Below are 18,450 nucleotides of genomic sequence, written 5' to 3'. Positions count from 1 at the left end.
TTGCATTACATAGGGTTAATAGTCCTTTGTACACAGCCTGGTTTATCTGTTAGCTTTTTTTGCTTTACTGCTCACCTCAGCTTTCCGTATGCTGGCTCTGTAATCTCAGGGGTATTTATTTAACAGCCCGCTGCGCACTGGATTAATTAGACCTGCAGTGAATTAAATGTTCTGCCCTGGTCCTCTATCCACACCACACTACCCAGCTAGCGCACAATGTTCTTTGAACCATATGCTTCTTAGAGCTTGGTGAGAGCATGGTTGTCCTATGGTTATTTTGCGTACAACCTTCTTCCCACAATGTTCTGGGAATGGTGCCAGGATTTCCAGCTAGCACATAACGTTCTGAGAACCATATAGTCCTTATTTGGAAATGTCAGTATTTCAGGATAATTTTTTCTGCACGTTTCCTTATGGTTCTATTTCAAGTCACGTTCTCAAAACATTAAGAGAACTTTCCATAAAAAACACAAGAAAACATCACTGAAGTTCAAAGAATGTTATTTCAAAACATATAGATTCCGTTCTCAGCATGAGCAAAACTCTGTCCTCTATCTTGTTAAATGTGTTCAGGTGTGTTGGCCGCGCCCACACACCTGATCTTAATGAATGCTTGTTTCCTTTGAAATGGGGTCTGTTTGAATAGACTCAAATGAACAGCTTTGTATGGTGGCGCAGTGGACTAATTCCATGGATAGAGAACAGACGATCATAGGTTCAAATCTCACTGACTCTGGGTTACAATAAAAAATAAAATGTGTTTACATGATTAATGCCTAAGCAAATTCATTTCTATCTGTGCTTGAAGTTCAAAACAGTTAACCTAAGCTAACAGTGTTATTAAAAGTCTTGTTGAAACATGTTCTCGTTTGGTTATTTAAAGGTAATTAAATATAATTTCCGTTCTCAGAACGTTAATTAAACAAACCTCACAAGAAAGCTTACAGGAAACCATAGTGAAACGTTCTCAAATTCCCTGCAACTTAAACATTTGTGTTCCCAGAACAGGCCAAATTTTCACTTCCATTCTCAGAACATTTTTTACAAATTCAGTTTTACCGGTCAGGAAACCTATGGCTTTGTACCCAGAACCAATGGGAATCCCCAAAAACGTACGTTCCCTTAACTTACAACGAACCAAACGTGTTAGCCGGGAAACGTCCTCATTCTGATATACACACGCACACACACATACACACATGCATAGACAGTACATAGAGGTTTATCAACCTTGCTATCATACTGTTTCAACCCAGGTAAAATAGAGTCCTACTGCAGTGCTATTAGACAGGGAGTCAGTGTGAGTTTTTAAAAACTTTTTTGTGTCTCAATCTCAGCCGGAGGTTAAAATTAAGAAGAGAGAAAGAGGGAACAGAGAAAATCGTACAGATGGGGGGGGGGAAAGAAAATGTGTACTGTAGAGAAGAGAGGAGAACAGTTTGGATATACAGTAGGCTCTCGTTGTGATCGTCATTTTTCCCTTGTTATTATTTAGCTATATAAATAGCAATAGAAAGAGCCTAGATCAGCCACTGTAAGGCTGACGCGAGTGTCTTTCCTCGAGGAGTTTCTCCACCTTCCTTCTATACCTCTCAGGTCTGGAGAGCCTGGTGACTCAGCGGCGTTGAATAGTCCTCATGACAACATGGAGACTAGTGTTGGATGTCTATTATTCCTCCTGAGCAACCAGTCCCTCACTCTCAACACTCTTTATGTATCTTTCCTCCTGTCTCTCTCTCTCGCTCTCTTTCTGTCTGTCTCTCATCTCCACCCTGTAGCCCTTCCCCTCTATCTCCAACATCTCCTCTATCTCTCTCCAAGCCACTCTCTCTCTCTCTCTGCCCCTCATAGCCGTGGGAAGTAGTTTGGGGTGGGCGTGCTCCGATTTTTTTCCGACGACGGGGGTGGGAGGGCCTGGACAAATATTTTTGCCCGCGCTGGTGCTGCAGATGGCTATATCGGTCCACTAATACAGGACTATTAAAGGTGCATTGCATTACTTTTGTGAAGAATTTTTTTATTTTTTAATATTAATCTAAATGTTTTATTCCTATTTTTCAGGGGGTCCTGCAGCCCTCTCAGCACCCCTACTTCCCGTGGCTATGCTCCCCCTCCCATTTTCTCCCCCTCTCTTGCACAGTGAGGGGCTCAGAGGGAACATCCAGTCTCTGTGTATGCTGATTTCTGCAGTGCTGGCTGCCATTCTGCACATTAGCGTGTGACAATGGTTCTCTTTGAAGTGGGTTATCCTAGCGCCTAGCGTGGCTCCCAGCCTCCCAGACCAGCCCAGCGCTGCTGTCTGCCTGCTGCAGAAATGTGCCAGCCAACTCACTATGCAGACAGGGCCAGCTGTTAGCCTGGGCACTGGCAGACAACGCACTGTACACACACACACACACACACAACACACACACACACACACCACACACACACACACACACACACACATAGACACACACACACACCTCGTGTACTCTAAACAATCACACACCTTCACATGCGTTACACACATACAACCCACACACATACCCATTTTATATCTGCGCTACACACATCCTCAACACAGGGACACACACACATTCTGTGCCAGATAAGAGCCACTCCCATCCATCAGTTCCTTTATCAACACTCCACCCACCTCTCTCTCTCTCTCTCTCCTCTTTCTCTCTCTCTCCCCCACCCTCTCTCTCTTCCCCCACCTCTCTCCCCCCACCTCTATGTCTCACCACCCCTCTCTCTCTCCCCACCCCCTCTCCCCCTCCCCACCTCTCTCTCCCCACCCCTCCTCTCTCTATCCCCACCCTCTCTTCCCCCCCTCTCTCTCCACCCCTCTGTCTCTCTCCCCCTCTCTCTCCCCCCTCTCTCTCTCTCTCTCTCTCTCCCCTCTCTCTCCCCCCCCTCTCTCTCTCCCCACCTCTCTCTCTCTCTGCTCTCTCTCTCCCCACCTCTCTCTCCCCACCTCTACTTTCCTCCCCACCCCTCTCTCTCTCCGCACCTCTCTCTTCTCCCCACCTCTCTCTCCCCACCTCTCTCTCTCTCCCCACTCTCTCTCCCCCCCTCTCTCTCTCCCCTCTCTCTCACTACTCTCTATCTCTCCCACCCCTCTCTCTCTCCCCACCCCTCTCTCTCTCTCTCCCACCCCTCTCTCTCTCCCCCACCCTCTCTCTCTCTCCCCCCCCCCACCTCTCTCTCCCACCCCTCTCTCTCTCTCTCCCCACCCCTCTCCCCCATCCCTCTCTCTCTCCCCACTCTCTCTCTCCCCACCTCTCTCTCCCCACCCCTCGCTCTCTCCCACCTCTCTCTCTCTCCCACCTCTCTCTCCCCACCCCACCCCACCTCTCTCTCCCACCCTCCCTCTCTCTCCCCCACCCCTCTCTCTCTCCCACCTCTCTCTCTCTCCCCACCTCTCTCTCTCCCCCACTTCTCTCTCCCTATCTCTCTCTCCCCACCTCTCTCTCTCCCCACCTCTCTCTCTCCCCACCTCTCTTTCCCCCACCCCTCTCTCTATAGTCCAATCTGAAGGCGTAGTAAAGCTGCTTCTTTCATTGGAGTAAATACCTTTATTCCAGCTCCTTTATGAACAAGCTGATAAGGAATGCCTTTTATCCAAAGCAGGTAGGCTTTTTTTCAACACTGTTGGTGCGTGCGTGTGTGTATGGGGGAGGGGGGGGTCTGTATGTGTGCATGCGTGCGTATTGTGGTGTTCAAACATGCAGAGTGCCAAGTTTATTTAAGCATGTGGCTGTTTTTTTAATGACATTCACATGAGATTATCTCATGTATGTGTGTAGATCACGTAGACACACACACACACACACACACACACACACACACACACACACACACACACACACAAGAAAAACAGGCGACTCAGGGCGGCTGAAACCTTGCTGGTTTCTTCTGCTTCTTGCAGTTTTAACGTGACATTTCTGTGATTACACATAATCATATGAGGACACTGGAATAATGCAGTTGTGATTAAGTGTGACAAGGTAATCATCTCGCTCCCTCACGTCTGGTGTGTGTGTGTGTGTGTGTGTGTGTGTGTGTGTGTGTGTGTGTGTGTGTGTGTGTGGGTGTGTGTGTGTGTGTGTGTTTGTGTGATTTCCCGTGCTTGCGTGTGTGTTGTGAAGGAGGTTGTCTAGGGAATTGATTAAGACTGTGGAGTGGATTTGTTGGCGGGCACAGTAGATTATCCTTGGCTGTGTTTGACTTAGTAGCTGTGCAAATTAAGCCCTGTCCAACCTACAGACTCCTGTCTCCTCTCTCCCACAGCTTTTTTAGATTCAATTAGGACGCCCATTAACCGATGCCAGCCTCTAGTCTGCATGGGGTCAGACACAAAACGACATTACAGACAAAAATACTTGACTATTTACATACATTTAAAAACATGAACGTAGACGTTACAACTAGGTCAGACAGGGTAGAGGCTTCTTGTTTTATTTGTTTTTAAAGGTAATATTAATGTTTGCTTGAGTAATTTGAGATGGGAGTTCCATGTGATCATGGCTCTGTATAATACTGTGCGTTACATTGAATTCGTTCTGGATTTGGGGACTGTAAAGAGGCCTCTGGTTGCATGTCCTCTCTACCACAGCAAAGATATTGACAGGCAACCCCTCTTTTACGCTGCTGCTACTCTCTGTTTATCATCTATGCATAGTCCCTTTAACTATACCTACATGTACATATTACCTCAATTAGCCTGACAATTACCCAGTGCCCCCACACATTGACTCTGTACCGGTACCACCTGTATATAGCCTCGCTACTGTTTTTTTCCCTGTCATTTTACAGTTTGTTTATTTCTTTACTTATCTATTGTTTACCTAATACCTATTTTTTAACTTAAAAATTGCACTGTTGGTTAGGGCTTGTAAGTAAGCATTTCACTGTAAGGTCTACAACTGTTGTATTCGGTGGACGTGACAAATACACTTTGATTTGGTTTCTTGGCTCTCCTGTTTCCTCATGTATATTTCCTTTTTTCTCTGAGATATTGATTTCTAAGTAGCTTTTTTTCATCCTACAGTTCCTGGGTCAGTCTCAGTGTAGTGATTCTCATGGTGTCCTAAGTCCTTGGCCCCTGGATTAATGCATTGTGTCGTGTTGCGTTGTGTGCTGCTGTCTTGCTCTCCGTGTGACTGTGTGTCTGTGACAGAGAGCAGGGCAGAGCCTGGTAATGCAATATCATGTAATGGGTTCTAGCTCTGCTCTGACCTGGTTGGAGTTGTGCTCTCTGTGGTATCGGTCCACTTCGTTTCCCCCTCTGAAGGGAAGGGTGGAGGAATGAGACGTAGGCTACAGCCCGGCCCTAACTGCAGTGCAACCGAGCACATCGTCCCCGCCGTCGTCCACGCCTCCCGGCCCCCGACCCTTCCCAGCCAGCTGCTCCTGAGTGTACCCACTCTGCTCTGACCCCCCCCCCCCCCCCCCTCAGGCATAGTTGCACCGCTGTGCCTGCAGTCCTAGGAGAACATTAGGAAAACTGCGAAAGTTGTTGGACCCAGTGTAACACAAAAAATCCTCCCCCGCCCCTTCTCCCTCCCCCCCGAATCACTCTGTGTTTTCTTCCATGAGGCTGATGATTCTATTCAGGAGGATGGTAGAACAGTAGAAAAGGGCTGATAGAACTCAACGAGGGTGAAGTGTTGTACAATGTTGCATCTGTTCAACCTCTGGTGGTTTGACCCCAGCAGACAGCCAGACATTTACCCAGACAGAACATCTAACAGAGAGAGGTGTGAATTCATCAGTGAGGGGAGATTGTGATCACACAAACCCCAAGCCCCCCTCCCACTCCAAGCGCTCATTATCACAATCAAATCTACGGTTTGTTCGTTTAGCATAATCAAAATTGTGCCAAGCTGCTGTGGCTTTGTGCTTTTGGTGTGTGTGTGAATTGGTGGGTGGGCTTATTGAGATGCATTGTGGTGGAGCGTTTAAGGAGATACAGTGGTATAGATGACCACATGGTTCCGGACCCAGATCACACCTTAGAATATTGTGTTTGTGCTTGGAGACAGCTGGCTTAGTATCCGTCTCGACCCAGGCATCCTCCCAGATGATCAGTCAGTTCAACCCATTGACCACCCCTCTCCCTCTCTTCAGATGAATCAGCAGAGTGAGTCAGAGGTCATGACAGAGATAATCATTAGGGGTTGGGTCAAGACAAACAGAGAAGGACATTCTGTAACAGAAAGAATTGTATTGGTAAAACAGGATGTTGAAGTTAGTAAATGTCGTGGCTGTGCTAGTCCTATAGACATTGCAGAGTGAACCTGGGCTTTATAGAGGTGTCTCTTTCTGTGTGTGTGTGTGTGTGTGTGTGTGTGTGTGTGTGTGTGTGTGTGTGTGTGTGTGTGTGTGTGTGTGTGTGTGTGTGTGTGTGTGTGTGTGTGTGTGTGTGTGTGTGTGTGTGTGTGTGTGTGTCCGACCCCCAACCATTTAGTCCTGCTGTAGTCCAGTCCAGATTAACCCCATAATCCTCTTTGTCTCGGGAGACCACCGGGCAGGGCCGGTCTGATCAGGTTTAGTCTGGATTAGGTGAAATTTACTGACATATGTTATCTAGGGGTCAAAGGTTATGGACGATTGACTGGGCTGTGACACTCCAGTGTTATGTCATCTTCTTTATCACACTGTATCTGTATCATGGTAGTGTGTGCCTTGTTAAAGGAGAACATACTGCCACATAGTTACATGTCCTGTATCTGTCTGTAGCCTTCAGCTCTGTTATCGTGTCCCTCTGTCTGTCCAGTCCCCCGGGGAGACACAGTCTAAGATTACACAGGATGAGGACTTAATCTACCGCGTGTGTCCCTCCCAATGACCCCCAAGCTCATTCTCCATCTCTTTATTCCATCGTATTCCCTCGCTCCCTTGGTAGGTGGCACGATTTGACGCTTGCGAACACTCCAGTGGCTTTCAATTGGGATTTATCTCCCTTTGAAATCTGCAAAGGCCTCCGTGGCTGCACAGGATAGTGGGAGAATAGAGAGAGGGAGAGCGAGAGATATAGAAGGAAAGGAGAGAGATGAAGCATTTTGTAGTTGGTGTCTCAGCTCTGTGGTTCCACTCTCTACCTCTGGAACCTGAGGGGACAGCTCACTATATCATTCAGCTGTTTGTTATTTTGTCTAAACCAGGAGTGGGCTGCCGAAGGGACAAAGTGTCTATATACCTCCCCCACTGCCTGAAGGTGAATCCCTGCATCACTCGGAGCGTGTGTGTCTCTCCCTCTCTCGTACTCTCTCTCACTCCCTCGTTCTCTCTCTCTCCCTCACCCCCCCTCTCTCTCTCATCTCTCTCCCTCTCCCCTTTCTCTGTCTCTCACTCTCCCGCTCTCTCTCTCTCCCTCTCCCCTTTCTCTGTCTCTCTCTCACTCTCCCGCTCTCTCTCTCTCCCTCTCTCTCTCCCACTCTCTCCCTCTCCCCCTCTCTCTCTCTGTATTCATCTGAGAGTGTGTGAGCATGTGTGATGTGTGTACGCTTGAGGTTTATTCCTCGGCTATCAGGTGTCGGGGGCCATTGTTCAAGCTGACTGAACTGAACCCGACTGAATTCCTGTGATTCACGTTTCTACTCCAGCCGTGTTAAAGCAAACACATCCCATGTGGTGTTCTATGTTTGACTAGACCTAAGAACCATTAGGCAGTCGGTTATTTCTGTCTCTTGTGTGTGTCTCTCTCTCTCTCTCTCTTTCTCTCACTCTTTTTCTTTTCCCACCCTCTTATCTCTCTACATATCCGCTCCGCTGTGTCCTTAAACAGTTCCTAAAGTTATTCTCTGCGTTCCGTTGTTGATACAGACCGTGGCTATACGGCTGATAGGAGTTAATGGAGTTCTTTGGTTTAATACAGAAGTGAGTGTTTATCAGTGGTCTCTGGGGCTTTGCTGAGGGGAAATGGGGAAATGTGTTTGAAATTCCTGGTGCTTCTCTTCCTCTGGCGAGTCACACTGATCCGTGCCTCTGCTTTTTCTGCGCCGGCTCATAAAACCCAGGGGAAAGGTTACTGCAAATGCCGCTCAGCGTTGGGCTGATGAGCAAGCCTCTCTCTCCCTTCACCCCCCCCCCCCCCCCCCCCCCCCCGTCCTGCACCCCATCTCCCCAGGTACATGGCCCTCTCTCCTTGCATTTTGCCCCTACCCCAACACTCATAGCCCTTCCTGAACCTGTGAGATGCCTGTTTCCTATAACATATCCATCCATAATATATTCCTCACTCATGGCATCATCTCCAAAGCCCTCTAACGGATTTACTAGGGTTTCATCACCACTGCTTTTCACTGTCATATTACCTAGAAGAGAAACTGTTTCTCTCGCCTTTTGATATTTTTTTTCTCTTCAGATTCTTTTAACCAAGCAGTGATGCTTAACCTAAAGCAGAAAACCCTTTACGGTGGGTTAATGTAGTGTTAGCGGGAGAGAGAGAGAGGTATCTGAGCAGGTGAATGAGAGGCATCAGGGTGCCAGGAGACTGTGCACTTTTCTGCTGCTCAAGTGATTGGGTATCTGTCCTTATCGCCACGCCGGCAGGTGGCTGATGCCCACTCTACTCCTTTTGAAAGGATGCACAATTACATAGCTGCTGCCGCGGCGACCACAGCTCGGCCATTACCCCCCACTCCATTCACAGCTCAGGAGTCCTGTTACGGCCCCCACTGCACCAAACATCTGCACAGACCCCGATAAGAATCCTGCTGCCCCTATGTCTGTCTGTCTGTCTCCCACTCTGAGACCAGGCAGGGGAAAGAAAGGCCCTAAACTGGAGTGGAAGAGCTGAGAAGGACTACATGGTCTTTCATTGATTGCTTTTCAAATGTAATGGTTTATGTGTAGTCTTTATAGTGCGGCTCAAAACCATATGGGCATCTGAAGGCAGCCCGTGAAGGCTTTGGGCGGTGATTCTTCTGCCGTGCGCGTGCGTGTTTTTTGGCTGTATAAATCCATAAAGCAAGATGACGGTCCAGCCTAGCCTGGGTGTGTGTAGTCTGTTGGAATGTCTCACATGTACAATCCTCCTTCTGTGTCATCGCCGTTCTTTGTAATTACACACGAGGAATGAGAGGAGAGGTAGCCAAGCCAACGCTTTGAGGAAGGGGAGAAAAGACAACAGAGATCAGAAAGCCTCCTCACAAAGACATGCCAATTTGCAGCTTGCAGCTGTTTCTCTTCTGAGAGCGAATATGTGGATGGCCTGTTTTCTCTCCCCTCATCCAGACAGCTAGGGATTGTTTCTAGGACATCTCTCGCTAGCCGGGGCTGGCTGCTGATTGGGGGGCTGGTGTTTTGGCAGGGGGCGAGGATGACACTTCTGTTGTCTTCACTTCTACAGCATTGTCTGTCTGTCAGCTGGGCTGTGCGCTGTTGTTGTGAGCCATGAACAGGTGTTCAGACACCAACGTGATAAGGGAGAAGCGTAGAAATAGAGAGAGACAGAAGATGTCTACACAACCACCTCCACTGCTGGGCTGGCAGCTGTCCTGTACTGTGTCAAGACAGGCTTTACTGTAGTGTGGAAGAAACCGGTTCGCTCAGGAACTGATAGCATATGTGTAATTATGTGTTTGACATTAAATTGTGTACACTGTGTGTGTGCATCTGTGTAGTTGTTTGTTTCCTGGCTCGGGCCCTCCATTTGTCCAAGCCATACTCTCACCTTTGTTTAGCTGCATATGCTCTTGGAGGTGAAACCAAAATGAGCCTAATCAATCTATCTGGCGTCCATAAGGCACGGCACTGCTCGTTTCAAATTAAGTCCCCCAGATGTGCTTCTGTAGATTAATCTCAGCGCTCACGAGCAATTATTCTGCCAGCGACGCTGAGGCATGAGGCTTATTTGAAACAATTAGAGCCCAGTTCGGTCAAAATGAGCTCGTTCATTTTCCAACCTCCGTCGGTGACTGCGAGCGAAGGCATTTTAAAGAGCTGTAGTCACGTAATTTGTTTCCTACCACCGCAGCATGTCCTTCAAGCGACCTATTGGGTAAATACATGAGGTGTGACCAGACAAGACACTTGACACGGTTTACAGTTGATGAGGCTGGTATTTATTTACATGTAGTTATTTCAGGTTTCAGTTTGGACACTGATGGCTGAGGTTTAGCTGTGGACATTTTGATGTTTTTTTAATTTAACTGTCAACTAACCATCCAACTGCTGCAATGAATTGCTTGGCAAACAAACTGGAATTTTAATTGACAAAACGTCTAGATTTTGGAACATTTTAGAAGTCATTTTAGAAGTCAGTAGGTTATCATCAACTCTCCTCCCAAATATGTAGGACAGGTAGTACTGTGGTGGCAGAATGTGGAGTTTTCCACAACAGTACTGTGCTGGTTGATTGTTCCCAGGGTTATACTGTGGTAAGTCTGTAGGAATACAGTAAACCTCCTTCCATCTCCTGGTACCACATTGGGCCCAGTTAAAGGAACCTTCAGAGCAGCACTAAGGCCACAGTAGCCTACGTGAAGAGAACAGTGCCCGGTGTTTCTGGCTTGCCTTGCCTTGCTAGCTTCATGTAGAGTTGAAAAAGTGAAGAAAACCCTACTCAGCCTGCAGCTAGGACTTAACAAGAACAAAGCTTTGCCTTTTTATAGCAAGTACAGATTTCCATTAAGACTTATAATTGGCCGTAGATGTACGCCTAAGAGAGGAATTCAAATTGAGTGTTAAACGGAAAGGGGGAAAACAAAGAGCCTGGAAATGGGGTGAGATTGAAGAAGAGAGGAAGAATAGAGAGGCAAATAGGCATGGAGACTAATAATCAGTGAGTAATTGCATGACAAAGGCAAGGTATCTGTGCCTTCAGGTCCTTTCAGGAGGATGCAACCTCTCTGGAACAAACAGCAGAAGCCACGACAGCAACAAACAGTGTTCCCTAGTTTCCTATGTCATTTAAGCTATACAAATACCTATCTATTGTAAGTTATACAGTAGATAGGTATCTGTGCTTCTTAGCTTCTGTCCCATTTACTGTGATTCATTACCAGAAGGTCATATAACCCATCGAAATAAAACACTTTGAATGTGCTTTCTTCTCGCATGCAGAATGCTATGGCAATGTGTGTAATTGTTCATTAATTTTGAAGTACTTTCCTCCCGCTTGTTTCCTTGGTGTTCTGAGATCACTTGCAAAGAATGGCACAGAGATTGGACTTAGTCATTATTTCCTTGTTCATTTTCTTTGATGTCTGAAGTCTGTGTGTGTGTGTTTGTATGTGTGTTCATGTGTGCGCGTGTGTGTATGTGTATGTGCGTGTATGTGAATGCGCGTGTATGTGAATGCGCGAGTGTGTTAGTTCATGGGTTGACTTATAAGCCACAGCCCCTACGGTTATATCCGCGGAGCGGACAGGTTTTGGGTCATTAAATATTGTGTGGATGTAGGACGGGTGGGTGGTGGGCAGTTTGAATAAAGAGAAAACAATATCTTAAAAAATCCATAAATGTATCATTCCTGTGCAATTGATATCTATAGGCTACATTGAGGTTTTTCTTTAATCATTTTATGCTATCATGCATTAGTGCATTAGCCTAGGGGTCTAACTGTACGAGCACCTAATAGCCTACACATCAATCCAAATGCTTTTGGGAACGGGCAAAAAAAGCTAACGTCAATCCAAGGAGGCAAAAAAGGACAATGTTGGAGTATAATTCAATAAACTGCGAAAGGGAGAGTCGAAAATAAAGAGAAGGGAGGGCCAGAAAAGTAGTGTTTGGAAAATATTTGGGAAGTGGTAAAAGAGGATGATAGCAGTGCCGGCTGTGTTATGTGTGATGTAGTTCGAGGATGATCGCAGTGCCAGTTGTGTTATGTAGTTAGAGGATGATCGCAGTGCCAGTTGTGTTATGTGTGATGTAGTTAGAGGATGATCGCAGTGCCAGTTGTGTAATGTGTGATGTAGTTCGAGGATGATCGCAGTGCCAGTTGTGTTATGTGTGATGTAGTTCGAGGATGATCACAGTGCCAGTTGTGTAATGTGTGATGTAGTTAGAGGATGATCGCAGTGCCAGTTGTGTTATGTGTGATGTAGTTCGAGGATGATCGCAGTGCCAGTTGTGTTATGTGTGATGTAGTTAGAGGATGATCGCAGTGCCAGTTGTGTAATGTGTGATGTAGTTAGAGGATGATCGCAGTGCCAGTTGTGTTATGTGTGATGTAGTTAGAGGATGATCGCAGTGCCAGTTGTGTAATGTGTGATGTAGTTAGAGGATGATCGCAGTGCCAGTTGTGTTATGTGTGATGTAGTTAGAGGATGATCGCAGTGCCAGTTGTGTAATGTGTGATGTAGTTAGAGGATGATCGCAGTGCCAGTTGTGTTATGTGTGATGTAGTTCGAGGATGATCGCAGTGCCAGTTGTGTTATGTGTGATGTAGTTAGAGGATGATCGCAGTGCCAGTTGTGTTATGTGTGATGTAGTTAGAGGATGATCGCAGTGCCAGTTGTGTTATGTGTGATGTAGTTAGAGGATGATCGCAGTGCCAGTTGTGTTATGTGTGATGTAGTTAGAGGATGATCGCAGTGCCAGTTGTGTGATGTAGTTAGAGGATGATCGCAGTGCCAGTTGTGTTATGTGTGATGTAGTTAGAGGATGATAGCAGTGTGTTGTGTTATGTGTGATGTAGTTAGAGGATGATCGCAGTGCCAGTTGTGTGATGTAGTTAGAGGATGATCGCAGTGCCAGTTGTGTTATGTGTGATGTAGTTAGAGGATGATCGCAGTGCCAGTTGTGTTATGTGTGATGTAGTTAGAGGATGATCGCAGTGCCAGTTGTGTTATGTGTGATGTAGTTAGAGGATGATCGCAGTGCCAGTTGTGTTATGTGTGATGTAGTTAGAGGATGATAGCAGTGTGTTGTGTGTGATGATTGTGAGGCGCAATACAAATTCGACCGTCACAAGACGGGACTTCAAATAAGGGTATGGAATGTCAAGGGAATTGTAGCCTACTGTTCAGATGGGTTATCTGGACACTGACTCTGTCTATAACCTCTCACATAGCCTTTAAAATGAACTCCTGCAGAATTAAGCATTTCTTGCAGTTAAATGACCCACCAAATGAAGGCAACATTTTTACTAAACATGATTTCTTTCTTTCAGCATCTTGAGAGAATGGAAATGCTCAGTTAGATGCCATCTGTCGAGGTGCTGTCTTTATCAGCATCTTAAAAGCTGATAGTATTTCAACCACATAAAATAGGTATTCAAGCCGAACTGAAATCGTATCAGAATGTCGTTTTCACAGCTTTCTATTTCCTTACAACCGGTCAAGCTGATGTCATTTGGACATTTTGCACAGAAAATCATTTTGCCCGGACCCGAAACGTATTTGCTCTGTGAAAGAAGATGACAGAGAGAACTTTACAGAGTACTTTTTCATTCTATCGATTTATGTATCTAACTATTGTCACGACTTCCGCCGAAGTCGGTCCCTCTCCTTGTTCGGGCGGCGTTCGGCGGTCGACGTCACCGGCCTTCTAGCCACCGCCGATACACTTTTCATTTTACATTTGTTTTGTCTTAGTCTTACACACCTGGTTTCACTCACCCAATTACCGGTTTATTATTTAACCCTCTGTTCCCCATATTTGTTTGTGAGTGATTGTTCTTTGTAAATCGGTCCGTTATTTGTGGGCTCGTGTATTTGCCTTGTATTTTTGTATTTTGAGTAAAGAACATTGATTACTCATTTCTGCTGTCCTGCGCCTGACTCTCTACACCAGCTACACACAGGACCCCATTACAACTATAGAAAAGTTGACTAACAAATATTCTACCAAAATGTTGGAAATTATAAGCAGAAACATATCTAAATCAGGCCCCAAAATGTTTTAAAAACTTGATTACATATAGTTGGTCGGTTATTAGCAATTGCGGGTGTTTGCGGGTGGACAAACAGCTGACCCGCGCACCATTAGTGTGTGTGTGTGTGTGTGACCGTTTACTCTCTTTCTTTCTCTCTTTCTCTCTCTCTCTCACTTCTCTCTCATCAGCATAGAGATATACAGTGCCTTGCAAAAGTATTCATACCCCTTGGCGTTTTTCCTTTTTGTTGCATTTACAACCTGTAATTTAAATTGATTTTTATGTGGATTTCATGTAATTGGTGAATTGGTGAAGTGAAATGAAGAAGAAAAACTTGTTTCAAAACTATTTAATACGGAAAAGTGGTGCGAGCATATGTATTCACCCCCTTTGCTATGAAGCCCCTAAATAAGATCTGGTGCAACCAATTACCTTCAGAGGTCACATCATTTGTTAAATAAAGTCCACCTGTGTGCAATCTAAGTGTCACATGACCTGTCACATGATCTCAGTATATATACACCTGTTCTGAAAGGCCCCAGAGTCTGCAACACCACTAAGCAAAAGGCACCACGAAGCAAGCGGCAGCATGAAGTCCAAGGAGCTCTCCAAACAGGTCAGGGACAAAGTTGTGGAGAAGTACAGATCAGGGTTGGGTTATAAAAAAATTGCCCAAACTTTAAACATCCCACGGAACACCATTACATCCATTATTAAAAAATGGAAAGAATATGGCACCACAACAAACCTGCCAAGAGAGGGCCGCCCACCAACACTCACAGACCAGGCAAGGAGGGCATTAATCAGAGAGGCAACAAAGAGACATCGGAGATTGGAGAATCTGTCCATAGGACCACTTTAAGCCGTACACTCCACAGAGCTGGGCTTTACGGAAGAGTGGCCAGAAAAAAGCCATTGCTTAAAGAAAAGAATAAGCAAGCACGTTTGGTGTTCACCAAAAGGCATGTGGGAGACTCCCCAAACATATGGAAGAAGGTACTCTGGTGAGATGAGACTAAAATGGAGCTTTTTGTTCATCAAGGAAAACGCTATGTCTGGCACAAACTAAACACCTCTCATCACCCCGAGAACACTATCCCCACAGTAAAGCATGGGGGTGGCAGCATCATGCTGTGGGGATGTTTTTAATCGTCAGGGACTGGGAAACTTGTCAGAATTGAAGGAATGATTGATGGCACTAAATACAGGGAAATTCTTGAGGGAAACTTATTTCAGTCTTCCAGAGATTTGAGACTGGGACGGAGGTTCACCTTCCAGCAGGACAATGACCCGAAGCATACTGCTAAAGCAACACTTGAGTGGTTTAAGAGGAACATTTAAATGTCTTGGAATGGCCTAGTCAAAGCCCAGACCTCAATCCAATTGAGAATCTGTGGTATGACTTAAAGATTGCTGTACACCAGCGAAACCCATCCAACTTGAAGGAGCTGGAGCAGTTTTGCCTTGAAGAATGGGCAACAATCCCAGTGGCTAGATGTGCCAAGCTTATAGAGACATACCCCAAGAGACTTGCAGCTGTAATTGCTGCAAAAGGTGGCTCTACAAAGTATTGACTTTGGGGGGGTGACTAGCTATGCACGCTCAAGTTTTCTGTTTTTTTTCTTATTTCTTGTTTGTTTCACAATAAAAAATATTTTGCGTCTTCAAAGTGGTAGGCATGTTGTGTAAATCAAATGATACAACCCCCCAAAAAATCTATTTAAATTCCAGGTTGTAAGGCAACAACATAAGAAAAATGCCAAGGGGAGTGAATACTTTCGCAAGCCACTGTATTTAGCAAGCAACCTCTTGCTCGTACTTATTTTCACCAACCTCAAATCCTACTCGTCCTCCAATCGAGGACCCTCGGCTGGCCCACCGTGGCTAATCAGTCTATAATGAGATGTCACAGTTGGCATGACGGCAGAGTGATGGTCGGCCGCTCAGCCTGAAATGTATTCATGTAAAAAAAACACGAAGCAGTTAATGCCACTTCCACAAATGACTCAATTTGCTGAGGAAATTAACCTAATCTGAGCTCCTGTCAATCCTACAGGGATTCCCAATCCCTGGGTCTGGGAGTGTAGCCAATCTGTATGAGTAGCACATTTATCGTTCCTATCCATTAAATGTGTGTGATGGGCTCCTGCTAAACATAATCCATCATCAAGTAGTAGACTCTGTGAAACGTATTTTGTATTTGTTTTGACACACCAATAATGTATGCAATATATGATGGTAATGATGGTTAGGTAATGATGATATAAGCTATACGCTAACCACGTCCTTTATGAATGTTAAAGTTGTGTATGCAGATTACCTCTGACTTAGAGGACCTTTAAAGGTGCCACGCATAGGATTTGATAGAATTTTTGCATTGTCATTTCAGAAAATGTCCATAATATTATACCAGCTTCTAACAGCTTGTAAAAACAATATATTTTGTTATTGAAAATATATTTAACAGCGATTTAGATGGTATAATAATTCCCTACACTGTTCAGTGCTTGTTTTCTCACATAAACTGAAATTTAGCGAATAGTGTAGAATTTTTGCAACCAAGAAATGACAGACTAGATAACCCAGCCACCAAGTCAGAACAGGTTTCCTAGTTTGACAACAGATGTTGCTCCTGCTTGAGACATCAATAGGCGAATATCACAGCCAATCACACTGGCAGGCAAGTAATACTGTGAAACACTATCATTCCACTATTAGCACCAGATATGGATATTTTCTGAAATTAAAATGCTAATTTTTCAAATAAATCCTATGTGTAGTACCTTTAAGAAGCACCACTATTTTAGACCTATAGGCATCTGCTTCTGCCTGGAGTTAGGGCCCATCACTATCTCTCAAAAAGGAGGAGAGCAGATAAGAAACTGCAGGCATACTTACTTAAAATTCTTGCCCTCAAAAAAGGAAAGAAAACATGTATTTTTCTGAGGTTGTTTTTCTGTTTATCGATACGCTGAATTTTCGTGTACAGCTGCCTCTACAGAGCTATAGCCAGCCGTGGGCGCCCTTCTGCATAGATTAATGCATTTGATATGTCCTCCTCCTCCAGTTTTCCTTCTCCTGGTTTAGTGCTAGAAATCATAACTGTCTACTCTCCGTGGCTGGGGCTCTGCTCTCCCCTCACGGAGCTGTGCAGGGGGGAGCTGGGCAATTTGTTTCTGGATGGCTCCAGGCTTATCGGCTCTGCTCGACAGATGGGCCGCGTGCCTGCCTTCTCTCCTCTCCTCAGGTTCGGGTTGGGGGTGGGCGCGCGCTGCTCTCTTTGCTGCGCCTGACAAAGCTCATTACAGGTGCTCCCAGGGAGAGACGACGTCTCCACGAGGACCCGTTACCCCTGCCGAACCCCGCGCCGCCACTCTCTCTCGCCGTGGAGTGCCGCCGACCCGTAGCCAAAGAGACAAAACCCATTTGGGAGTTTCAGTATGGTTGAGTGATACTGGACTCACATTCTCAAGGCTCACAGGTTACAGACACATAGGGAGAGAAGGCCTAGTCTACAACGATAAAACACCACTGAACATCTGGCATATATGATGAAGAGGATTCTGAGGATTTCTACAAAGTAAAAGCCGCTGTCACGCCCTGATCTGTTTCACCTGTTCCTGTGATTGTCTCCACCCCCTCCAGGTGTCGCTTATTTTCCCCAGTGTATTTATCCCTGTGTTTCCGGTCTCTCTGTGCCAGTTCGTCTTGTATGTTTAGTCAAGTCAACCAGCGTGTTTTTCCCGTACTCCTTTTCTGTTCTCTTTTTATAGTCCTCCCGGTTCTGACCCCTGCCTGACTCTGGACTTCTTTTCTGCCTGCCTGATCATCCTGCCTACCCTGACCTTGATTCTGCCTGCCCTTTGGTACCTATTGGACTCTGATCTGGTTTTGACCTTTTTGCCTGTCCACGACCATTCTCTTGCCTACCCCTTTGGATTAATAAACATTGAAAGACTCCAACCATCTGCCTCCTGTGTCTGCATCTGGGTCTCGCCTTGTGCCTTGATAGCCGCATTTAACGAAGAAGTTAACTGTAGGCAATAATATATATATTATTTAACCTTTATTTAACTAGGCAAGTCAGTTAAGAACAAATTCTTATTTACAATGACGGCCTACATGGTATGCTTCATATAGGCTATTCATTCATCTTAATGATATTTTCCATCAATAAATGTTCAATCAACGGCTTAGCGAAACATGAACTGACTATATCTCTGGGTCGTGTTTGAAGAGACCTGCCTGCGTTTCTACTCGTAATTGAATTTAAGCTATAACCTTGTGGTTAGTCAATAGCAGCAACACAAGCAGAAGCTGATGTTTGTGTGTGATAACGCCAACGTGGCAGAGTGGTAGCGTCTCAGGCCAGGGGCTGTTATTGATCCTATTTAAACTGCTGTCTCGCTTCATCTTTTATTCATTGGCTTTGGTTCATTTACTTATGCACCTTAAAACATGGAGTAATGCTGAGCGGCCCGAGGCGTTGTTTTACTCTGATTCTCCACTCTTCTGCTCTTATCATCCCTTCTGCTCAGGGCTTCTCAGATTCTCAGACAGGGAAGATTGTAATGGGATGAAGACAGTGTGATGTCTATTTATAAAGCATAGCATCATGCCACAACAGATGGGAATCT

At 45.6% G+C, this 18,450-nt stretch overlaps 1 protein-coding gene across 1 annotated transcript in view; it reads left to right on the top strand.

Annotated features, from left to right (window-relative positions):
- Positions 1-18,450, top strand: part of LOC120044000 (zinc finger protein 385C-like) — a 72,366-nt gene that overhangs the window by 14,250 nt on the left and 39,666 nt on the right. Inside the window, exon 2 of the mRNA XM_038988593.1 lies at positions 13,434-13,459. Within this exon, the coding sequence (XP_038844521.1) occupies positions 13,434-13,459 (26 nt within the window). The remainder of the gene's footprint in view (positions 1-13,433; positions 13,460-18,450) is intronic.

The sequence above is a fragment of the Salvelinus namaycush genome, chromosome 3, assembly GCF_016432855.1.
Source record: "Salvelinus namaycush isolate Seneca chromosome 3, SaNama_1.0, whole genome shotgun sequence".
Lineage (NCBI taxonomy): Eukaryota > Metazoa > Chordata > Actinopteri > Salmoniformes > Salmonidae > Salvelinus > Salvelinus namaycush.
Note: the sequence above shows the minus strand (reverse complement) of the source record. Positions and strands in the feature narration are given on the sequence as shown.